This window comes from Oncorhynchus keta, unplaced genomic scaffold, assembly GCF_023373465.1.
Source record: "Oncorhynchus keta strain PuntledgeMale-10-30-2019 unplaced genomic scaffold, Oket_V2 Un_scaffold_29839_pilon_pilon, whole genome shotgun sequence".
NCBI classification, from domain to species: domain Eukaryota; kingdom Metazoa; phylum Chordata; class Actinopteri; order Salmoniformes; family Salmonidae; genus Oncorhynchus; species Oncorhynchus keta.
The window spans coordinates 794,222-821,025 of record NW_026290908.1 but is presented as its reverse complement, the minus strand read 5'-3'; the positions used below and the strand labels follow the sequence as shown (position 1 = coordinate 821,025).

The window sequence follows — 26,804 nt, the reverse complement described above, 5'->3', positions numbered from 1 at the left end:
TCAGACAGATCACACCACCCACTCCTCAGTCAGACAGATCACACCAACCCACTCCTCAGTCAGACAGATCACACCCACCCACTCCTCAGTCAGACAGATCACCCCACCCACTCCTCAGTCAGACAGATCACACCCACCCACTCCTCAGTCAGACAGATCCCACCCACCCCTCAGTCAGACAGATCACACCCACCCACTCCTCAGTCAGACAGATCACACCCACCCACTCCTCAGTCAGACAGATCCACCCCCCACTCCTCAGTCAGACAGATCACACTCCCACTCCTCAGTCAGACAGATCACACCCACCCTCCTCAGTCAGACAGATCACACCCACCCCTCAGTCAGACAGATCCACACCCACTCCTCAGTCAGACAGATCACACCCACCCCTCCTCAGTCAGACAGATCCACCCACCCACTCCTCAGTCAGACAGATCCACACCCCTCCTCACTCCTCAGTCAGACAGATCACCCACCCCTCAGTCAGACAGATCCCACCCACTCCTCAGTCAGACAGATCCACCCACACTCCTCAGTCAGACAGATCACACCCCCACTCCTCAGTCAGACAGATCACACCCACTCCTCAGTCAGACAGATCCACCCACCCACTCCTCAGTCAGACAGATCCACCCACCCACTCCTCAGTCAGACAGATCCACCCCCACTCCTCAGTCAGACAGATCCACCCACCCACTCCTCAGTCAGACAGATCCTACCCACTCCTCAATCAGACAGATCCACCCACTCCTCAGTCAGACAGATCACACCCACCCACTCCTCAGTCAGACAGATCCACCCCCCACTCCTCAGTCAGACAGATCCACCCACCCACTCCTCAGTCAGACAGATCCCACCCACCCCTCAGTCAGACAGATCCCTCCCACTCCTCAGTCAGACAGATCCTACCCACTCCTCAGTCAGACAGATCACTACCCACTCCTCAGTCAGACAGATCACACCCACCCACTCCTCAGTCAGACAGATCACACCCACCCACTCCTCAGTCAGACAGATCACACCCACCCACTCCTCAGTCAGACAGATCACACCCACCCACTCCTCAGTCAGACAGATCACACCCACCCACTCCTCAGTCAGACAGATCACACCCACCCACTCCTCAGTCAGACAGATCACACCCACCCACTCCTCAGTCAGACAGATCACACCCACCCACTCCTCAGTCAGACAGATCACACCCACCCACTCCTCAGTCAGACAGATCACACCCACCCACTCCTCAGTCAGACAGATCCACCCACCCACTCCTCAGTCAGACAGATCCGTCCCACTCCTCAGTCAGACAGATCCCACCCACCCACTCCTCAGTCAGACAGATCCCTCCCACTCCTCAGTCAGACAGATCCCTCCCACTCCTCAGTCAGACAGATCCCACCCACTCCTCAGTCAGACAGATCCCACCCACCCACCTCAGTCAGACAGATCCACCCACCCACTCCTCAGTCAGACAGATCCCCCACCCACTCCTCAGTCAGACAGATCCCACCCACCCACTCCTCAGTCAGACAGATCCCCCACCCACTCCTCAGTCAGACAGATCCCACCCACTCCTCAGTCAGACAGATCCACCCACCCACTCCTCAGTCAGACAGATCCACCCACCCACTCCTCAGTCAGACAGATCCCACCCCACTCCTCAGTCAGACAGATCCTACCCACTCCTCAGTCAGACAGATCCTACCACCACTCCTCAGTCAGACAGATCCTACCCACTCCTCAGTCAGACAGATCCCACCCACCCCTCCTCAGTCAGACAGATCACACCCACCCACTCCTCAGTCAGACAGATCCCACCCACTCCTCAGTCAGACAGATCCCTCCCACTCCTCAGTCAGACAGATCCTACCCACCCTCAGTCAGACAGATCCACCCACTCCTCAGTCAGACAGATCACCCACCCTCAGTCAGACAGATCCTACCCACTCCTCAGTCAGACAGATCCCTCCCCCCACTCCTCAGTCAGACAGATCCTACCCACTCCTCAGTCAGACAGATCCCACCCACTCCTCAGTCAGACAGATCTCTCCCACTCCTCAGTCAGACAGATCACCCACCCTCAGTCAGACAGATCCACCCACTCCTCAGTCAGACAGATCACACCCACCCACTCCTCAGTCAGACAGATCACACCCACCCACTCCTCAGTCAGACAGATCACACCCACCCACTCCTCAGTCAGACAGATCACACCCACCCACTCCTCAGTCAGACAGATCACACCCACCCACTCCTCAGTCAGACAGATCACACCCACCCACTCCTCAGTCAGACAGATCACACCCACCCACTCCTCAGTCAGACAGATCACACCCACCCACTCCTCAGTCAGACAGATCACACCCACCCACTCCTCAGTCAGACAGATCCCACCCACCCACTCCTCAGTCAGACAGATCACACCCACCCACTCAGTCAGACAGATCACTCCTCAGTCAGACAGATCCCACCACCCTCAGTCAGACAGATCCACTCCCACTCCTCAGTCAGACAGATCCCCCACCCACTCCTCAGTCAGACAGATCCACCCACCCACTCCTCAGTCAGACAGATCCACCCACCCACTCCTCAGTCAGACAGATCCCTCCCACTCCTCAGTCAGACAGATCCCACCCCTCCTCAGTCAGACAGATCACACCCACCTCAGTCAGACAGATCCCACCCACTCCTCAGTCAGACAGATCCCACCAGATCCCTCACCCACTCCTCAGTCAGACAGATCCACCCACCCACTCCTCAGTCAGACAGATCCACCCACCCACTCCTCAGTCAGACAGATCCACCCACTCCTCCTCAGTCAGACAGATCCACCCACCCACTCCTCAGTCAGACAGATCCTACCCACTCCTCAGTCAGACAGATCCTCCCACTCCTCAGTCAGACAGATCACACCCACCCAGATCCTCAGTCAGACAGATCACACCCACCCACTCCTCAGTCAGACAGATCACACCCCACCCTCAGTCAGACAGATCCTCCTCAGTCAGACAGATCCTACCCACTCCTCAGTCAGACAGATCCTACCCACTCCTCAGTCAGACAGATCCCACCCACTCCTCAGTCAGACAGATCCACTCCCACTCCTCAGTCAGACCCAGATCACACCCACTCCTCAGTCAGACAGATCCTACCCACTCCTCAGTCAGACAGATCCCACCCACCCACTCCTCAGTCAGACAGATCACACCCACCCACTCCTCAGTCAGACAGATCACACCCACCCACTCCTCAGTCAGACAGATCACACCCACCCACTCCTCAGTCAGACAGATCACACCCACCCACTCCTCAGTCAGACAGATCACACCCACCCACTCCTCAGTCAGACAGATCACACCCACCCACTCCTCAGTCAGACAGATCACACCCACCCACTCCTCAGTCAGACAGATCACACCCACCCACTCCTCAGTCAGACAGATCACACCCACCCACTCCTCAGTCAGACAGATCCTCCCACTCCTCAGTCAGACAGATCACACCCACCCACTCCTCAGTCAGACAGATCACACCCACCCACTCCTCAGTCAGACAGATCACACCCACCCACTCCTCAGTCAGACAGATCACACCCACCCACTCCTCAGTCAGACAGATCACACCCACCCACTCCTCAGTCAGACAGATCACACCCACCCACTCCTCAGTCAGACAGATCACACCCACCCACTCCTCAGTCAGACAGATCACACCCACCCACTCCTCAGTCAGACAGATCACACCCACCCACTCCTCAGTCAGACAGATCACACCCACCCACTCCTCAGTCAGACAGATCACACCCACCACCTCCTCAGTCAGACAGATCACACCCACCCACTCCTCAGTCAGACAGATCACACCCACCCACTCCTCAGTCAGACAGATCACACCCACCCACTCCTCAGTCAGACAGATCACACCCACCCACTCCTCAGTCAGACAGATCACACCCACCCACTCCTCAGTCAGACAGATCACACCCACCCACTCCTCAGTCAGACAGATCACACCCACCCACTCCTCAGTCAGACAGATCACACCCACCCACTCCTCAGTCAGACAGATCACACCCACCCACTCCTCAGTCAGACAGATCACACCCACCCACTCCTCAGTCAGACAGATCACACCACCCACTCCTCAGTCAGACAGATCACCCACCCACTCCTCAGTCAGACAGATCACACCCACTCACTCCTCAGTCAGACAGATCACACCCACCCACTCCTCAGTCAGACAGATCACACCCACCCACTCCTCAGTCAGACAGATCACACCCACTCACTCCTCAGTCAGACAGATCACACCCACCCACTACTCAGTCAGACAGATCACACCCACCCACTCCTCAGTCAGACAGATCACACCAACCCACTCCTCAGTCAGACAGATCACACCAACCCACTCCTCAGTCAGACAGATCACACCAACCCACTCCTCAGTCAGACAGATCACACCCACCCACTCCTCAGTCAGACAGATCACACCAACCCACTCCTCAGTCAGACAGATCACACCCACCCACTCCTCAGTCAGACAGATCCCACCCACCCACTCCTCAGTCAGACAGATCACACCCACCCACTCCTCAGTCAGACAGATCACACACACCCACTCCTCGGTCAGACAGATCACACCAACCCACTCCTCAGACAGACAGATCCCACCCACCCACTCCTCAGTCAGACAGATCCCACCCACTCTACAGTCAGACAGATCTCACCCACTCCTCAGTCAGACAGATCCCACCCACTCCTCAGTCAGACAGATCCACCCACCCACTCCTCAGTCAGACAGATCCACCCACCCACTCCTCAGTCAGACAGATCACACCCACCACTCCTCAGTCAGACAGATCCCACCCACCCACTCCTCAGTCAGACAGATCACCCACCCACTCCTCAGTCAGACAGATCACACCCACCCACTCCTCAGTCAGACAGATCACACCCACCCACTCCTCAGTCAGACAGATCACACCCACTCACTCCTCAGTCAGACAGATCACACCCACCCACTCCTCAGTTAGACAGATCACACCCCCACTCCTCAGTCAGACAGATCACACCCACCCACTCCTCAGTCAGACAGATCACACCCACCCACTCCTCAGTCAGACAGATCACACCACCCACTCCTCAGTCAGACAGATCACACCCACCCACTCCTCAGTCAGACAGATCACACCCACTCACTCCTCAGTCAGACAGATCACACCCACCCACTCCTCAGTCAGACAGATCACACCACCCACTCCTCAGTCAGACAGATCACACCAACCCACTCCTCAGTCAGACAGATCACACCAACCCACTCCTCAGTCAGACAGATCACACCCACCCACTCCTCAGTCAGACAGATCACACCAACCCACTCCTCAGTCAGACAGATCACACCACCCACTCCTCAGTCAGACAGATCCACCCACCCACTCCTCAGTCAGACAGATCCCACCCACCCACTCCTCAGTCAGACAGATCACACCACCCACTCCTCAGTCAGACAGATCACACACCCACTCCTCAGTCAGACAGATCACACCAACCCACTCCTCAGTCAGACAGATCCCACCCACCCACTCCTCAGTCAGACAGATCCCCACCCACTCTCAGTCAGACAGATCTCACCCACTCCTCAGTCAGACAGATCCCACCCCTCAGTCAGACAGATCCCTCCCACTCCTCAGTCAGACAGATCCCTCCCACTCCTCAGTCAGACAGATCCCTCCCACTCCTCAGTCAGACAGATCCCTCCCACTCCTCAGTCAGACAGATCCCACCCACTCCTCAGTCAGACAGATCCCACCCACTCCTCAGTCAGACAGATCCCTCCCACTCCTCAGTCAGACAGATCCCTCCCACTCCTCAGTCAGACAGATCCCACCCACTCCTCAGTCAGACAGATCCCTCCCACTCCTCAGTCAGACAGATCCCACCCACTCCTCAGTCAGACAGATCCCTCCCACTCCTCAGTCAGACAGATCCTACCCACTCCTCAGTCAGACAGATCCCACCCACTCCTCAGTCAGACAGATCCTACCCACTCCTCAGTCAGACAGATCCCACCCACTCCTCAGTCAGACAGATCCTACCCACTCCTCAGTCAGACAGATCCCACCCACTCCTCAGTCAGACAGATCCTACCCACTCCTCAGTCAGACAGATCCCAACCACTCCTCAGTCAGACAGATCCCTCCCACTCCTCAGTCAGACAGATCCTACCCACTCCTCAGTCAGACAGATCCTACCCACTCCTCAGTCAGACAGATCCTACCCACTCCTCAGTCAGACAGATCCTACCCACTCCTCAGTCAGACAGATCCCTCCCACTCCTCAGTCAGACAGATCCTACCCACTCCTCAGTCAGACAGATCCCACCCACTCCTCAGTCAGACAGATCTCTCCCACTCCTCAGTCAGACAGATCCTACCCACTCCTCAGTCAGACAGATCCCACCCACTCCTCAGTCAGACAGATCCTACCCACTCCTCAGTCAGACAGATCCCTCCCACTCCTCAGTCAGACAGATCTCTCCCACTCCTCAGTCAGACAGATCCTACCCACTCCTCAGTCAGACAGATCCTACCCACTCCTCAGTCAGACAGATCCCACCCACTCCTCAGTCAGACAGATCTCTCCCACTCCTCAGTCAGACAGATCCCACCCACTCCTCAGTCAGACAGATCCCTCCCACTCCTCAGTCAGACAGATCCCACCCACTCCTCAGTCAGACAGATCCCACCCACTCCTCAGTCAGACAGATCCCTCCCACTCCTCAGTCAGACAGATCCTACCCACTCCTCAGTCAGACAGATCCCACCCACTCCTCAGTCAGACAGATCCCACCCCTCAGTCAGACAGATCCTCCAGTCAGTCAGACAGATCCTACCCACTCCTCAGTCAGACAGATCCCACCCACTCCTCAGTCAGACAGATCCCTCCCACTCCTCAGTCAGACAGATCCCTCCCACTCCTCAGTCAGACAGATCCCACCCACTCCTCAGTCAGACAGATCCCACCCACTCCTCAGTCAGACAGATCCCTCCCACTCCTCAGTCAGACAGATCCTACCCACTCCTCAGTCAGACAGATCCCACCCACTCCTCAGTCAGACAGATCCCTCCCACTCCTCAGTCAGACAGATCCTACCCACTCCTCAGTCAGACAGATCCCACCCACTCCTCAGTCAGACAGATCCCACCCACTCCTCAGTCAGACAGATCCCTCCCACTCCTCAGTCAGACAGATCCTACCCACTCCTCAGTCAGACAGATCCCTCCCACTCCTCAGTCAGACAGATCCCTCCCACTCCTCAGTCAGACAGATCCTACCCACTCCTCAGTCAGACAGATCCCACCCACTCCTCAGTCAGACAGATCCCTACCCACTCCTCAGTCAGACAGATCCCAACCACTCCAGTCAGACAGATCCCTCCCACTCCTCAGTCAGACAGATCCTACCCACCCTCAGTCAGACAGATCCCACCCACTCCTCAGTCAGACAGATCCCTCCCACTCCTCAGTCAGACAGATCCCACCCACTCCTCAGTCAGACAGATCCCTCCCACTCCTCAGTCAGACAGATCCTACCCACTCCTCAGTCAGACAGATCCCACCCACTCCTCAGTCAGACAGATCCTACCCACTCCTCAGTCAGACAGATCCTACCCACTCCTCAGTCAGACAGATCCCACCCACTCCTCAGTCAGACAGATCCTACCCACTCCTCAGTCAGACAGATCCCACCCACTCCTCAGTCAGACAGATCCCTCCCACTCCTCAGTCAGACAGATCCTACCCACTCCTCAGTCAGACAGATCCTACCCACTCCTCAGTCAGACAGATCCTACCCACTCCTCAGTCAGACAGATCCCCACCCACTCCTCAGTCAGACAGATCCCTCCCACTCCTCAGTCAGACAGATCCTACCCACTCCTCAGTCAGACAGATCCCACCCACCTCCTCAGTCAGACAGATCTCCCACTCCTCAGTCAGACAGATCCTACCCACTCCTCAGTCAGACAGATCCCTACCCACTCCTCAGTCAGACAGATCCCCCACCCACTCCTCAGTCAGACAGATCACACCCACTCCTCAGTCAGACAGATCCCTCCCACTCCTCAGTCAGACAGATCCCTCCCACTCCTCAGTCAGACAGATCCTCCCACTCCTCAGTCAGACAGATCACACCCACTCACTCCTCAGTCAGACAGATCCACCCACCCACTCCTCAGTCAGACAGATCCCACCCACCCACTCCTCAGTCAGACAGATCCCCCACCCACTCCTCAGTCAGACAGATCCCACCCCCACTCCTCAGTCAGACAGATCCCACCCACTCCTCAGTCAGACAGATCCCCCACCCCCTCTCAGTCAGACAGATCCCTCAGTCAGTCAGACAGATCCCTCCCACTCCTCAGTCAGACAGATCCCTCCCACTCCTCAGTCAGACAGATCCCCCACCCACTCCTCAGTCAGACAAATCAGATCCTCACCCACCCTCCTCAGTCAGACAGATCCCTCCCACTCCTCAGTCAGACAGATCCTACCCACTCCTCAGTCAGACAGATCCCACCCACTCCTCAGTCAGACAGATCCCACCCACCCAGTCAGACAGATCCTCCTCCTCAGTCAGACAGATCCTCCCACTCCTCAGTCAGACAGATCCCCCACCCACTCCTCAGTCAGACAGATCCCTCCCACTCCTCAGTCAGACAGATCCCACCCACTCCTCAGTCAGACAGATCCCACCCACTCCTCAGTCAGACAGATCCTACCCACTCCTCAGTCAGACAGATCCCACCCACTCCTCAGTCAGACAGATCCCTCCCACTCCTCAGTCAGACAGATCCTACCCACTCCTCAGTCAGACAGATCCCACCCACTCCTCAGTCAGACAGATCCCACCCACTCCTCAGTCAGACAGATCCTCCCACCCTCAGTCAGACAGATCCTCCCACTCCTCAGTCAGACAGATCCCCCACCCACTCCTCAGTCAGACAGATCCCTCCCACTCCTCAGTCAGACAGATCCTACCCACTCCTCAGTCAGACAGATCCCACCCACTCCTCAGTCAGACAGATCCCACCCACTCCTCAGTCAGACAGATCCCTCCCACTCCTCAGTCAGACAGATCCTACCCACTCCTCAGTCAGACAGATCCCACCCACCCACTCCTCAGTCAGACAGATCACTCCCACTCCTCAGTCAGACAGATCCTACCCACTCCTCAGTCAGACAGATCCTACCCACTCCTCAGTCAGACAGATCTCCCACTCCTCAGTCAGACAGATCCCAACCACTCACTCAGTCAGACAGATCCCTCCCACTCCTCAGTCAGACAGATCCTACCCACTCCTCAGTCAGACAGATCCCACCCACTCCTCAGTCAGACAGATCCCCCACTCTCAGACAGATCACACCACCCACTCCTCAGTCAGACAGATCCCTCCCACTCCTCAGTCAGACAGATCCTACCCACTCCTCAGTCAGACAGATCCCACCCACTCCTCAGTCAGACAGATCCTACCCACTCCTCAGTCAGACAGATCCTACCCACTCCTCAGTCAGACAGATCCCACCCACCACTCAGTCAGACAGATCCTCCCACTCCTCAGTCAGACAGATCCCCCACCCACTCCTCAGTCAGACAGATCCCTCCCACTCCTCAGTCAGACAGATCCTACCCACTCCTCAGTCAGACAGATCCTACCCACTCCTCAGTCAGACAGATCCTACCCACTCCTCAGTCAGACAGATCCTACCCACTCCTCAGTCAGACAGATCCCTCCCACTCCTCAGTCAGACAGATCCTACCCACTCCTCAGTCAGACAGATCCCACCCACTCCTCAGTCAGACAGATCCTCCCACTCCTCAGTCAGACAGATCCTCCCACTCAGTCAGACAGATCCTACCCACTCCTCAGTCAGACAGATCACACCCACCCACTCCTCAGTCAGACAGATCACACCACCCACTCCTCAGTCAGACAGATCACACCCACCCACTCCTCAGTCAGACAGATCACACCCACCCACTCCTCAGTCAGACAGATCCCACCCACCCACTCCTCAGTCAGACAGATCACACCCACCCCACTCCTCAGTCAGACAGATCACACCCACCACTCCTCAGTCAGACAGATCACACCCACCCACTCCTCAGTCAGACAGATCACACCCACTCCACTCCTCAGTCAGACAGATCACACCCACCCACTCCTCAGTCAGACAGATCCCACCCACTCCTCAGTCAGACAGATCCGTCCCACTCCTCAGTCAGACAGATCCCTCCCACTCCTCAGTCAGACAGATCCCTCCCACTCCTCAGTCAGACAGATCCCTCCCCACTCCTCAGTCAGACAGATCCCCCACCCACTCCTCAGTCAGACAGATCCCACCCACTCCTCAGTCAGACAGATCCCACCCACTCCTCAGTCAGACAGATCCCTCCCACTCTCAGTCAGACAGATCCCACCCACCCACTCCTCAGTCAGACAGATCCTACCCACTCCTCAGTCAGACAGATCCACCCACCACTCCTCAGTCAGACAGATCCCACCCACTCCTCAGTCAGACAGATCCTCCTCCAGTCAGACAGATCCCACCCACTCCTCAGTCAGACAGATCCTACCCACTCCTCAGTCAGACAGATCCCAACCACTCCTCAGTCAGACAGATCCCTCCCACCCACTCCTCAGTCAGACAGATCCACCCACCCACTCCTCAGTCAGACAGATCCCACCCACTCCTCAGTCAGACAGATCACACCCACCCACTACTCAGTCAGACAGATCCCCCCACTCCTCAGTCAGACAGATCCTCCCACTCCTCAGTCAGACAGATCCTACCCACTCCTCAGTCAGACAGATCCCACCCACTCCTCAGTCAGACAGATCCTACCCACTCCTCAGTCAGACAGATCCTACCCACTCCTCAGTCAGACAGATCCCCACCCTCCTCAGTCAGACAGATCCCACCCACTCCTCAGTCAGACAGATCCCACCCACTCCCTCAGTCAGACAGATCTCTCCCACTCAGTCAGACAGATCCCCCACTCCTCAGTCAGACAGATCCCCCACCCACTCCTCAGTCAGACAGATCCTCCACCCACTCCTCAGTCAGACAGATCCCACCCACTCCTCAGTCAGACAGATCCACCCACCCACTCCTCAGTCAGACAGATCAGTCAGACAGATCCACCCACTCCTCAGTCAGACAGATCACACCCACTCCTCAGTCAGACAGATCACCCACTCCAGTCAGACAGATCCCTCCCACTCCTCAGTCAGACAGATCCTACCCACTCCTCAGTCAGACAGATCCCACCCACTCCTCAGTCAGACAGATCCCACTCCTCAGTCAGACAGATCCTACCCACTCCTCAGTCAGACAGATCCCCCACCCACTCCTCAGTCAGACAGATCCTACCCACTCCTCAGTCAGACAGATCCCACCCACTCCTCAGTCAGACAGATCCTCCTACTCCTCAGTCAGACAGATCCACCCACTCCTCAGTCAGACAGATCCACCCACTCCTCAGTCAGACAGATCCTACCCACTCTCAGTCAGACAGATCCCACCCACTCCTCAGTCAGACAGATCCCCCACCCACTCCTCAGTCAGACAGATCCACACCCACTCCTCAGTCAGACAGATCCACCCACCCACTCCTCAGTCAGACAGATCACTCCCACTCCTCAGTCAGACAGATCCTACCCACTCCTCAGTCAGACAGATCCTACCCACTCCTCAGTCAGACAGATCACACCCACCCACTCCTCAGTCAGACAGATCACACCCACCCACTCCTCAGTCAGACAGATCACACCCACCCACTCCTCAGTCAGACAGATCACACCCACTCCTCAGTCAGACAGATCCACCCACCCACTCTCAGTCAGACAGATCACACCCACCCACTCCTCAGTCAGACAGATCACACCCACCCACTCCTCAGTCAGACAGATCACACCCACCCACTCCTCAGTCAGACAGATCACACCCACTCACTCCTCAGTCAGACAGATCCCACCCACCCACTCCTCAGTCAGACAGATCCCACCCACTCCTCAGTCAGACAGATCTCAGTCCTCAGTCAGACAGATCCACCCACTCCTCAGTCAGACAGATCCACCCACCCACTCCTCAGTCAGACAGATCCTCCCACCCACTCCTCAGTCAGACAGATCCCACCCACTCCTCAGTCAGACAGATCCCACCCACTCCTCAGTCAGACAGATCCCTCCCCTCCTCAGTCAGACAGATCCCTCCCACTCTCAGTCAGACAGATCCCCCACCCACTCCTCAGTCAGACAGATCACACTCCCCACTCCTCAGTCAGACAGATCCCCACCCACTCCTCAGTCAGACAGATCCCACCACTCCTCAGTCAGACAGATCCTACCCACTCCTCAGTCAGACAGATCCCACCCACTCCTCAGTCAGACAGATCCTACCCACTCCTCAGTCAGACAGATCCTACCCACTCCTCAGTCAGACAGATCCTACCCACTCCTCAGTCAGACAGATCACACCCACTCCTCAGTCAGACAGATCACACCCACTCCTCAGTCAGACAGATCACACCACCACTCCTCAGTCAGACAGATCCCTCCCACTCCTCAGTCAGACAGATCCTACCCCACTCCTCAGTCAGACAGATCACACCCACCTCAGTCAGACAGATCCTCCCACTCCTCAGTCAGACAGATCCTACCCACTCCTCAGTCAGACAGATCCCTCCCACTCCTCAGTCAGACAGATCCTACCCCCACTCCTCAGTCAGACAGATCCCACCCACTCCTCAGTCAGACAGATCACTCTCCCACTCCTCAGTCAGACAGATCACACCCACCCACTCCTCAGTCAGACAGATCCACCCACTCCTCAGTCAGACAGATCACACCTACCCACTCCTCAGTCAGACAGATCACACCCACCCACTCCTCAGTCAGACAGATCACACCCACCCACTCCTCAGTCAGACAGATCACCCACCCACTCACTCCTCAGTCAGACAGATCACACCCACCCACTCCTCAGTCAGACAGATCACACCACCCACTCCTCAGTCAGACAGATCACACCCACCCACTCCTCAGTCAGACAGATCACACCCACCCACTCCTCAGTCAGACAGATCACACCCACCCACTCCTCAGTCAGACAGATCACACCCACCCACTCCTCAGTCAGACAGATCACACCCACCCACTCCTCAGTCAGACAGATCACACCCACCCACTCCTCAGTCAGACAGATCACACCCACCCACTCCTCAGTCAGACAGATCACACCCACTCACTCCTCAGTCAGACAGATCACACCCACCCACTACTGAGTCAGACAGATCACACCCACCCACTCCTCAGTCAGACAGATCACACCAACCCACTCCTCAGTCAGACAGATCACACCCACCCACTGCTCAGTCAGACAGATCACACCCACTCACTCCTCCGTCAGACAGATCACACCCACCCACTCCTCAGTCAGACAGATCACACCCACCCACTCCTCAGTCAGACAGATCACACCCACCCACTCCTCAGTCAGACAGATCACACCCACCCACTCCTCAGTCAGACAGATCACACCCACCCACTCCTCAGTCAGACAGATCACACCACCCACTCCTCAGTCAGACAGATCACACCCACCCACTCCTCAGTCAGACAGATCACACCCACCCACTCCTCAGTCAGACAGATCACACCCACCACCTCCTCAGTCAGACAGATCACACCCACCCACTCCTCAGTCAGACAGATCACACCCACCCACTCCTCAGTCAGACAGATCACACCCACCCACTCCTCAGTCAGACAGATCACACCCACCCACTCCTCAGTCAGACAGATCACACCCACCCACTCCTCAGTCAGACAGATCACACCCACCCACTCCTCAGTCAGACAGATCACACCCACCCACTCCTCAGTCAGACAGATCACACCCACCCACTCCTCAGTCAGACAGATCACACCCACCCACTCCTCAGTCAGACAGATCACACCCACCCACTCCTCAGTCAGACAGATCACACCCACCCACTCCTCAGTCAGACAGATCACACCCCACTCCTCAGTCAGACAGATCACACCCACCCACTCCTCAGTCAGACAGATCACACACCACCCACTCCTCAGTCAGACAGATCACACCAACCCACTCCTCAGACAGACAGATCCCACCCACTCCTCAGTCAGACAGATCCCACCCACTCTACAGTCAGACAGATCTCACCCAGTCAGTCAGACAGATCCCACCCACTCCTCAGTCAGACAGATCACACCCACCCACTCCTCAGTCAGACAGATCACACCCACCCACTCCTCAGTCAGACAGATCACACCCACCCACTCCTCAGTCAGACAGATCACACCCACCCACTCCTCAGTCAGACAGATCACACCAAACCCACTCCTCAGTCAGACAGATCACACCCACCCTCAGTCAGACAGATCACCCACCCACCCACTCCTCAGTCAGACAGATCACACCCACTCACTCCTCAGTCAGACAGATCACACCCACCCACTCCTCAGTCAGACAGATCACACCCACCCACTCCTCAGTCAGACAGATCACACCCACCCACTCCTCAGTCAGACAGATCACACCCACCCACTCCTCAGTCAGACAGATCACACCCACCCACTCCTCAGTCAGACAGATCACACCCACCCACTCCTCAGTCAGACAGATCACCCAACCCACTCCTCAGTCAGACAGATCACACCAACCCACTCCTCAGTCAGACAGATCACACCCACCCACTCCTCAGTCAGACAGATCACACCAACCCACTCCTCAGTCAGACAGATCACACCCACCCACTCCTCAGTCAGACAGATCCCACCCACCCACTCCTCAGTCAGACAGATCACACCCACCCACTCCTCAGTCAGACAGATCACACCCACCCACTCCTCAGTCAGACAGATCACACCACCCACTCCTCAGACAGACAGATCCCACCCACCCACCACTCCTCAGTCAGACAGATCCCACCCACTCTCAGTCAGACAGATCCACTCACCCACTCCTCAGTCAGACAGATCCCACCCACTCCTCAGTCAGACAGATCCCTCCCACTCCTCAGTCAGACAGATCCCTCCCACTCCTCAGTCAGACAGATCACACCCACTCCTCAGTCAGACAGATCCACCCACCCACTCCTCAGTCAGACAGATCCCCACCCACTCCTCAGTCAGACAGATCACACCCACTCCCTCAGTCAGACAGATCCCACCCACCCACTCCTCAGTCAGACAGATCACACCCCACTCCAGTCAGACAGATCACCCCTCAGTCAGACAGATCACACCCACCCACTCCTCAGTCAGACAGATCACACCCACTCACTCCTCAGTCAGACAGATCACACCCACCCACTCCTCAGTCAGACAGATCACACCCACCCACTCCTCAGTCAGACAGATCACACCAACCCACTCCTCAGTCAGACAGATCACACCCACCCACTCCTCAGTCAGACAGATCACACCCACCCACTCCTCAGTCAGACAGATCACACCAACCCACTCCTCAGTCAGACAGATCACACCAACCCACTCCTCAGTCAGACAGATCACACCAACCCACTCCTCAGTCAGACAGATCACACCCACCCACTCCTCAGTCAGACAGATCACACCCACCCACTCCTCAGTCAGACAGATCCCACCCACCCACTCCTCAGTCAGACAGATCACACCCACCCACTCCTCAGTCAGACAGATCACACACACCCACTCCTCGGTCAGACAGATCACACCAACCCACTCCTCAGACAGACAGATCCCACCCACCCACTCCTCAGTCAGACAGATCCCACCCACTCTACAGTCAGACAGATCTCACCCACTCCTCAGTCAGACAGATCCCACCCACTCCTCAGTCAGACAGATCCCTCCCACTCCTCAGTCAGACAGATCCCTCCCACTCCTCAGTCAGACAGATCCCTCCCACTCCTCAGTCAGACAGATCCCTCCCACTCCTCAGTCAGACAGATCCCACTCACTCCTCAGTCAGACAAATCCCACCCATTCCTCAGTCAGACAGATCCCTCCCACTCCTCAGTCAGACAGATCCCACCCACTCCTCAGTCAGACAGATCCCTCCCACTCCTCAGTCAGACAGATCCCCCCACTCCTCAGTCAGACAGATCCCACCCACTCCTCAGTCAGACAGATCCCTCCCACTCCTCAGTCAGACAGATCCTACCCACTCCTCAGTCAGACAGATCCCTCCCACTCCTCAGTCAGACAGATCCTACCCACTCCTCAGTCAGACACCCACCTCAGTCAGACAGATCCTACCCACTCCTCAGTCAGACAGATCCCTCCCACTCCTCAGTCAGACAGATCCTACCCACTCCTCAGTCAGACAGATCCCACCCACTCCTCAGTCAGACAGATCCCTCCCACTCCTCAGTCAGACAGATCCTACCCACTCCTCAGTCAGACAGATCCTACCCACTCCTCAGTCAGACAGATCCCTCCCACTCCTCAGTCAGACAGATCCTACCCACTCCTCAGTCAGACAGATCCCTCCCACTCCTCAGTCAGACAGATCCTACCCACTCCTCAGTCAGACAGATCCCACCCACTCCTCAGTCAGACAGATCCTCCCACTCCTCAGTCAGACAGATCCTACCCACTCCTCAGTCAGACAGATCCTCCCACTCCTCAGTCAGACAGATCCTACCCACTCCTCAGTCAGACAGATCCCTCCCACTCCTCAGTCAGACAGATCCTCCCACTCCTCAGTCAGACAGATCCTCCCACTCCTCAGTCAGACAGATCCTACCCACTCCTCAGTCAGACAGATCCCTCCCACTCCTCAGTCAGACAGATCCTCCCACTCCTCAGTCAGACAGATCCCACCCACTCCTCAGTCAGACAGATCCCTCCCACTCCTCAGTCAGACAGATCCTACCCACTCCTCAGTCAGACAGATCCCACCCACTCCTCAGTCAGACAGATCCTCCCACTCCTCAGTCAGACAGATCCTACCCACTCCTCAGTCAGACAGATCCCACCCACAGACAGATCCTCAGTCAGACAGATCCCTCCCACTCCTCAGTCAGACAGATCCTACCCACTCCTCAGTCAGACAGATCCCACCCACTCCTCAGTCAGACAGATCCCTCCCACTCCTCAGTCAGACAGATCCTACCCACTCCTCAGTCAGACAGATCCCACCCACTCCTCAGTCAGACAGATCCCACCCACTCCTCAGTCAGACAGATCCCTCCCACTCCTCAGTCAGACAGATCCTACCCACTCCTCAGTCAGACAGATCCCACCCACTCCTCAGTCAGACAGATCCTCCCACTCCTCAGTCAGACAGATCCTACCCACTCCTCAGTCAGACAGATCCCACCCACTCCTCAGTCAGACAGATCCCACCCACTCCTCAGTCAGACAGATCCCTCCCACTCCTCAGTCAGACAGATCCCACCCACTCCTCAGTCAGACAGATCCCTCCCACTCCTCAGTCAGACAGATCCTACCCACTCCTCAGTCAGACAGATCCCACCCACTCCTCAGTCAGACAGATCCCACCCACTCCTCAGTCAGACAGATCCCACCCACTCCTCAGTCAGACAGATCCCACCCACTCCTCAGTCAGACAGATCCCACCCACTCCTCAGTCAGACAGATCCCACCCACTCCTCAGTCAGACAGATCCCACCCACTCCTCAGTCAGACAGATCCCTCCCACTCCTCAGTCAGACAGATCCCTCCCACTCCTCAGTCAGACAGATCCCACCCACTCCTCAGTCAGACAGATCCCACCCACTCCTCAGTCAGACAGATCCCACCCACTCCTCAGTCAGACAGATCCCACCCACTCCTCAGTCAGACAGATCCCTCCCACTCCTCAGTCAGACAGATCCCACCCACTCCTCAGTCAGACAGATCCTACCCACTCCTCAGTCAGACAGATCCCTCCCACTCCTCAGTCAGACAGATCCCACCCACTCCTCAGTCAGACAGATCCCACCCACTCCTCAGTCAGACAGATCCCTCCCACTCCTCAGTCAGACAGATCCTACCCACTCCCAGTCAGACAGATCCCACCCACTCCTCAGTCAGACAGATCCTCCCACTCCTCAGTCAGACAGATCCCACCCACTCCTCAGTCAGACAGATCCCTCCCCACTCCTCAGTCAGACAGATCCTCCCACTCCTCAGTCAGACAGATCCCACCCACTCCTCAGTCAGACAGATCCTCCCACTCCTCAGTCAGACAGATCCCACCCACTCCTCAGTCAGACAGATCCCTCCCACTCCTCAGTCAGACAGATCCCACCCACTCCTCAGTCAGACAGATCCCACCCACTCCTCAGTCAGACAGATCCCTCCCACTCCTCAGTCAGACAGATCCCACCCACTCCTCAGTCAGACAGATCCCTCCCACTCCTCAGTCAGACAGATCCCACCCACTCCTCAGTCAGACAGATCCCTCCCACTCCTCAGTCAGACAGATCCTCCTCAGTCAGACAGACAGATCCCACCCACTCCTCAGTCAGACAGATCCCTCCCACTCCTCAGTCAGACAGATCCCTCCCACTCCTCAGTCAGACAGATCCCTCCCACTCCTCAGTCAGACAGATCCCACCCACTCCTCAGTCAGACAGATCCCTCCCACTCCTCAGTCAGACAGATCCCACCCACTCCTCAGTCAGACAGATCCTCCCACTCCTCAGTCAGACAGATCCCTCCCACTCCTCAGTCAGACAGATCCCTCCCACTCCTCAGTCAGACAGATCCCTCCCACTCCTCAGTCAGACAGATCCCTCCCACTCCTCAGTCAGACAGATCCTCCCACTCCTCAGTCAGACAGATCCCTCCCACTCCTCAGTCAGACAGATCCCCCACTCCCAGTCAGACTCCTCAGTCAGACAGATCCCTCCCACTCCTCAGTCAGACAGATCCTACCCACTCCTCAGTCAGACAGATCCCTCCCACTCCTCAGTCAGACAGATCTCTCCCACTCCTCAGTCAGACAGATCCCTCCCACTCCTCAGTCAGACAGATCCCTCCCACTCCTCAGTCAGACAGATCCCTCCCACTCCTCAGTCAGACAGATCCCTCCCACTCCTCAGTCAGACAGATCCCTCCCACTCCTCAGTCAGACAGATCCCTCCCACTCCTCAGTCAGACAGATCCCTCCCACTCCTCAGTCAGACACAACTCTCATTAACTTCCTGCAAGTCAACACGTGTTGTTGTTGTTTACCAGAGCAGTTCCAGCCGGTAGGAGTCTGACAGTGGCTGAGGGAAGTGGTCGGAAATGCTTGGAGCGGTCTCATCTGTATCCACATCACAACCGTCATGGCAGCGAGCCAAACCCGGTCAAACCTTGTCCATATCCACGACGGAGGTCGTCTGCGCTTGTGACGCCCCGCTTGGAGATGCATCTCATGGGCAGGAGTTGCACACTCTCTCCGGTGGCTTTTGGTCTGGGCTGGAGGTCAGCCGAGTGAGAAGACACATTTTCCGACACCGAAGGCGTCTGCGGTGCGGAGTCCCAGCAGCGGCTATACAGGTCTGAGTTGCTGCTGGTGGTTTGAAATGGTCCAATGCGCTGTGAGAGAGAGAGAGAGAGAGAGAGAGAGAGAGAGAGAGAGAGAGAGAGAGAGAGAGAGAGAGAGAGAGAGAGAGAGAGAGAGAGATAGTGAGGAGAGAGAGAGAGATAGTGAGGAGAGAGAGAGAGAGAGAGAGAGAGAGAGAGAGAGAGAGAGAGAGAGAGAGAGAGACAGCGAGAGGAGAGAGATGGTGAGGAGAGAAAGAGAGAGAGAGAGAAAGAGAGAGGGGAGAGAGACAGAGAGAGAGAGAGAGATAGTGAGGAGAGAAAGAGAGAGAGAGAGAGATAGAGAGGAGAGACAGAGAGAGGAGAGAGGGAGAGAGACAGAGAGAGACAGAAAGAGAGAGAGAGAGAGAAGAGAGACAGAGAGAGGAGAGAGGGAGAGAGACAGAGAGAGAGAGAGAGAGAGAGAGAGAGAGAGAGAGAGAGAGAGAGAGAGAGAGAGAGAGAGAGAGAGAGAGAGAGAGAGAGAGAGAGAGAGAGAGAGAGAGAGAGAGAGAGAGAGAGAGAGAGAGAGAGAGAGAGAGAGAGAGAGAGAGAGAGAGAGAGAGAGAGAGAGAGAGAGAGAGAGAGAGAGAGAGAGAATCCTTAAATGAAAGTCTTCTAATCGTGCTGTTGAGCCAGTACTCACTACACGACTGTTTGGCAGTAGGTTGTAACTCTTCAGATGGTTTCCTCTTGGTGTCACTGTCACTCAGTGAAAATGTGATAGGCTAATGCCTGTGATGTCTGCGCGACTAGTTGCCTTGCAGGGGAGGAGGTGCCAAGGATATCCTAGAACACCGATTGGTTTACGAGATGGGTGTGAATGTGTGTGTGTGTGTGTGTGTGTGTGGTACCGAAATGTGCGTTATGGCTCACATGATGCGCGTGGGGGGTCTGTGTAGTGGCACAATTGTTCAATTGACTTAGCTCCCACCAAAACCGGTTGTCGAAATTCAATTAAGCCACTGAATCTCGTGAAACATGTTTTCTCTGGGCAGCTGGAATACAGAAATAAAACAAAGAGTCACTCAGACTGGCCCCTGGTTTTAAACTTCCATATCGTATCAAACGCAGCTGGCCCACGCATCACAATCAGGGATATTAACACTTCCATCACACTTCCATCACACACACACACACACACACACACACACACACACACACACACACACACACACACACACACACACACACACACACACACACACACACACACACACACACACACACACACACACACACGCACACACACACACACACACACACACACACACACACACGCACGCACACACACACACACGCACACACATGCACACACACACACACACACACACACACACACACACACACACACACACACACACACACACACACACACACACACACACACACACACACACACACACACACACACACACACACACACACACACACACACACACACACACACACACACACACACACACACACACACGCACACAGATCTTTTTCTGCATCTGCGTTAAATCAGATAATAGTGTCTAACTTCGCAGTTGAGAGGGAGGGAATATGTAGGTGCCTGGATCTATGTCTCTCTTCTCCTCAGGTCTCCAATTCACTTCTCACTGTGGTTTCTGTGTGTGTGTGTGTGTGTGTGTGTGTGTGTGTGTGTGTGTGTGTGTGTGTGTGTGTGTGTGTGTGTGTGTGTGTGTGTGTGTGTGTGTGTGTGTGTGTGTGTGTGTGTGTGAAGCACAATCCCCTCTTTGTGTGAGTCCACAGTCTGGAACGAATTGGTAACACTGGAGCCCACAGATAACCCCAATTAACCATCCGTGGTGTAGAGAAGGTCACACACACATACACACACATACACACACACACACACACGCACGCACGCACACGCGCACGCGCACGCGCACGCACACGCACACACACACACACACACACACACACACACACACACACACACACACACACACACACACACACACACACACACACACACACCTGTGTCCTGATGATATAATCGTATTGCATGGTTTTATCCAGACACACAAAGAGCCAAACAGGAAGAGGAGAAATCATGCTATCACATGTAAATCACTCACATCAAGTTTATAAAGTTCCCCTCTATATCTATTTCCTCCTTACCCCTCAGTAGCCATTTTGTTTGTCAGTTAGGGTGTGCAGGGTGAATACATGGTCTGATGTACAATCATTTTTTTTTTTTTTTTTTTTTCCAAGATGGCGTAGCAGTCGTACGTATGTTTTGTCTTGTCCCGTCCTGTCTAGTGTAAATATAGTTTTCTTCGTTTATTTTTCTGTATATATTTCGTACATATTTTAATCTCACTCTCAAACTAGAGCTGAATATACTCTCCTGCAACCCGCATCACCCAATGTGGTACGGATCCGCCTTTTCTATACTTTACATTAGATCCGGAGCCACCATCAGAAGCTAGCCAGCAACTAGCTACTAGCTCGTACTCAGTTAGCCATTGCTAGCGGTCTTCTAAGCTAACTAGAACACCAGCGACATCAACCCAGAGCATATCAGACTGCTCTTTCTCTACCACATCTCCGGATTCCTACCGCAAGCTCTGAACCTTTACACCGGATCATCGCAACTAGCTAGCTGCAATTCCGAGTGGCTACTCCTGGCCAACGTCTCTGGCCCAAAACAAGCTACAGTTAGCCTTGAGCTAAGCCCATCTCCCGACTAGCCGAAGAGGCCCAACGATACCTCTTTTGCCAATTGGCCTGGACCCTTTACTGCCGACACGGAGCGCCGCCGATCCATCACGACTGGTCCGCCGACATAATCGTCCGAGGTGGTTTCAACAGGCTTTTTCGTTGCGACATCGCCAAAGACCCATCTGCTGGCCAAGGCCCGCGAGCTTTCTGAAACGCTGTGTCTCCAGCTCACCAGAGCTCCTGTAGCATAATCCTGGGCTACAATTACCCGGGCCCACGACCGGTCTGTCAATGCCACCGCAAGAAGAGGAATAAACAGACTCACCCCATCGCGACGTCCCCCAAAGGTTAGCTCTCTAGCCCTCGCTATCTCCCTACTTGCTATTCGGCCTGCTAACGGCTAGCTTGTCTAGCCCGGGCCTACGAACTGTTAGCTTGTTAGCACAGGCCTGCTAACCATCTGACTCACCTCATCCCAAACACTTCTGAACCCATTTACTTTCTCTCTCTTTGATTTTTATTTGTTTATACCTTCCGGAAACCTGCCTCACCCACTGTGATACGGATTCGCTATCACTTTTAATTTTGATTTATTTTTATGACACACTCAAGAACCTCCAGACGCTAACCAGCTAACTAGCTACAAGCTATTTAGTCATTGTTAGTTTAAAAAAAAAAAAAAAAAAAAATAAATATATATAAAAAAAACCTGGATAACACTCGCCAGCCCAGCTTCCCTGCCCATCCACCGCTGCCCCCTGGACACTGATTTCTTGGCTACATAGCTGACGCACGCTGGACTGTCCATTAATCACGGTACCCCATTCTGCTTGTTTGTTTATCTGTCGGCCCAGTTGCCTAGTCAACGCCATTTTACCTGCTGTTTGTTGTGCTAGCTGATTAGCCTCGCCTACTGTTTTTAGCTAGCTTTCCCAATTCAACACCTGTGATTACTGTATGCCTCGCTGTATGTCTCTCCCAAATGTCAATATGCCTTGTATACTGTTGTTCAGGTTAGTTATCATTGTTTTAGTTCACAATGGAGCCCCTAGATCCACTCTGCATACCCCTGTTACCTCCTTTGTCCCACCCCCCACACATGCGGTGACCTCACCCATTACAACCAGCATGTCCAGAGATACAACCTCTCTCATCATCACCCAGTGCCTGGGCTTACCTCCGCTGTACCCGCACCCCACCATACCCCTGTCTGCGCATTATGCCCTGAATATATTCTACCATGCCCAGAAACCTGCTCCTCTTATCCTCTGCCCCCAACGCTCTAGGCGACCAGTTTTGATAGCCTTTAGCCGCACCCTCATACTACTCCTTCTCTGTTCCGCGGGTGATGTGGAGGTAAACCCAGGCCCTGCATGCCCCCAGGTACCCTCATTTGTTGACTTCTGTGATCGAAAAAGTCTTGGTTTTATGCATGTCAACATCAGAAGCCTCCTCCCTAAGTTTGTTTTACTCACTGCTTTAGCACACTCTGCTAACCCTGATGTCCTTGCCGTGTCTGAATCCTGGCTCAGGAAGGCCACCAAAAATTCAGAGATTTCCATACCCAACTATAACATCTTCCGTCAAGATAGAACTGCCAAAGGGGCGGAGTCGCAGTCTACTGCAGAGATAGCCTGCAAAGTAATGTCATACTTTCAGGTCCATACCCAAACAGTTTGAACTACTAATTTTGAAAATTACTCTCTCCAGAAACAAGTCTATCACTGTTGCCGCCTGCTACCGACCCCCGTCAGCTCCCAGCTGCGCCCTGGACACCATTTGTGAATTGATCGCCCCTCATCTAGCTTCAGAGTTTGTTCTGTTAGGTGACCTAAACTGGGATATGCTTAACACCCCGGCAGTCCTACAATCTAAGCTAGATGCCCTCAATCTCACTCAAATCATCAAGGAACCCACCAGGTACAACCCTAACTCTGTAAACAAGGGCACCCTCATAGACGTCATCCTGACCAACTGGCCCTCCAAATATACCTCCGCTGTCTTCAACCAGGATCTCAGCGATCACTGCCTCATCGCCTGTATCCGCCACGGAGCCGCAGTCAAACGACCACCCCTCATCACTGTCAAACGCTCCCTAAAACACTTCTGTGAGCAGGCCTTTCTAATCGACCTGGCCCGTGTATCCTGGAAGGACATTGACCTCATCCCGTCAGTTGAGGATGCCTGGTCATTCTTTAAAAGTAACTTCCTCACCATTTTAGATAAGCATGCTCCGTTCAAAAAATGCAGAACCAAGAACAGATACAGCCCTTGGTTCACTCCAGACCTGACTGCCCTCGACCAGCACAAAAACATCCTGTGGCGGACTGCAATAGCATCGAATAGCCCCGTGATATGCAACTGTTCAGGGAAGTCAGGAACCAATACACGCAGTCAGTCAGGAAAGCTAAGGCCAGCTTCTTCAGGCAGAAGTTTGCATCCTGTAACTCCAACTCCAAAAGTTCTGGGACACTGTGAAGTCCATGGAGAACAAGAGCACCTCCTCCCAGCTGCCCACTGCACTGAGGCTAGGAAACACGGTCTCCACCGATAAATCCATGATTATCGAAAACTTCAATAAGCACTTCTCAACGGCTGGCCATGCCTTCCGCCTGGCTACTCCAACCTCGGCCAACAGCTCCGCCCCCCGTAGTTCCTCACCCAAGCCTCTCCAGGTTCTCCTTTACCCAAATCCAGATAGCAGATGTTCTGAAAGAGCTGCAAAACCTGGACCCGTACAAATCAGCTGGGCTTGATAATCTGGACCCGCTATTTCTGAAACTATCTGCCGCCATTGTCGCAACCCCTATTACCAGCCTGTTCAACCTCTCTTTCATATCGTCTGAGATCCCCAAGGATTGGAAAGCTGCCGCAGTCATCCCCCTCTTCAAAGGGAGACACCCTGGACCCAAACTGCTATAGACCTATATCCATCCTGCCCTGCCTATCTAAGGTCTTTGAAAGCCAAGTCAACAAACAGGTCACTGACCATCTCGAATCCACCGTACCTTCTCCGCTGTGCAATCTGGTTTCCGAGCCGGTCACGGTGCACCTCAGCCACACTCAAGGTACTAAATGATATCATAACCGCCATCGATAAAAGACAGTACTGTGCAGCCGTCTTCATCGACCTCGCCAAGGCTTTCGACTCTGTCAATCACCAAATTCTTATCGGCAGACTCAACAGCCTCGGTTTTCGGATGACTGCCTTGCCTGGTTCACCAATTACTTTGCAGACAGAGTTCAGTGTGTCAAATCGGAGGGCATGCTGTCCGGTCCTCTGGCAGTCTCTATGGGGTGCCACAGGGTTCAATTCTCGGGCCGACTCTTTTCTCTGTATATATCAATGATGTTGCTCTTGCTGCGGGCGATTCCTGATCCACCTCTACGCAGACGACACCATTCTATATACTTTCGGCCCGTCATTGGACACTGTGCTATCCAACCTCAAACGAGCTTCAATGCCATACAGCACTCCTTCCGTGGCCTCCAACTGCTCCTAAACGCGAGTAAAACCAAATGCATGCTTTTCAACCGATCGCTGCCTGCACCCGCATGCCCGACTAGCATCACCACCCTGGATGGTTCCAACCTTGAATATGTGGACATCTATAAGTACCTAGGTGTCTGGCTAGACTGCAAACTCTCCTTCCAGACTCACATCAAACATCTCCAATCAAAAATCAAATCCAGAGTCGGCTTTCTATTCCATAACAAAGCCTCCTTCACTCACGCTGCCAAGCTTACCCTAGTAAAACTGACTATCCTACCGATCCTCGACTTCGGCGATGTCATCTACAAAATGGCTTCCAACACTCTACTCAGCAAACTGGATGCAGTCTATCACAGTGCCATCCGTTTTGTCACTAAAGCACCTTATACCACCCACCACTGCGACTTGTATGCTCTAGTCGGCTGGCCCTCACTACATATTCGTCGCCAGACCCACTGGCTCAGGTCATCTACAAGTCCATGCTAGGTAAAGCTCCGCCTTATCTCAGTTCACTGGTCACGATGGCAACACCCATCCGTAGCACGCGCTCCAGCAGGTGTATCTCACTGATCATCCCTAAAGCCAACACCTCATTTGGCCGCCTTTCGTTCCAGTACTCTGCTGCCTGTGACTGGAACAATTGCAAAAATCGCTGAAGTTGGAGACTTTTATCTCCCTCACCAACTTCAAACATCAGCTATCCGAGCAGCTAACCGATCGCTGCAGCTGTACATAGTCTATTGGTAAATAGCTCACCCTTTTCACCTACCTCATTCCCATACTGTTTTTATACTGTTTTTATTTATTTACTTTTCTGCTCTTTTGCACACCAACATCTCTACCTGTACATGCCCATCTGATCATTTATCACCAGTGTTAATCTGCAAAATTGTATTATTCGCCTACCTCCTCATGCCTTTTGCACACATTGTATATAGACTGCCCATTTTTTCTACTGTGTTATTGACTTGCTAAATTGTTTACTCCATGTGTAACTCTGTGTTGTCTGTTCACACTGCTATGCTTTATCTTGGCCAGGTCGCAGTTG

General features: G+C 54.3%; 1 protein-coding gene across 2 annotated transcripts in view; it reads right to left on the bottom strand.

Moving 5' to 3' along the window:
- Positions 1 to 26,804, bottom strand: part of tmeff2b (transmembrane protein with EGF-like and two follistatin-like domains 2b) — a 168,293-nt gene that overhangs the window by 7,952 nt on the left and 133,537 nt on the right. The window contains exons 1-2 of one of the 2 annotated variants that reach the window (XM_052515599.1): positions 20,237 to 20,356; positions 19,258 to 19,605 (exon numbers count right to left, since the gene is read on the bottom strand). In XM_052515599.1, coding sequence (XP_052371559.1) covers positions 19,258 to 19,438 — 181 coding nt within the window. In that variant the 5' untranslated portion in view covers positions 19,439 to 19,605; positions 20,237 to 20,356. Of the gene's footprint in view, positions 1 to 19,257; positions 19,606 to 20,236; positions 20,357 to 26,804 lie in introns of those variants that run through there. The other variant, XM_052515600.1, reaches the window with a different exon arrangement.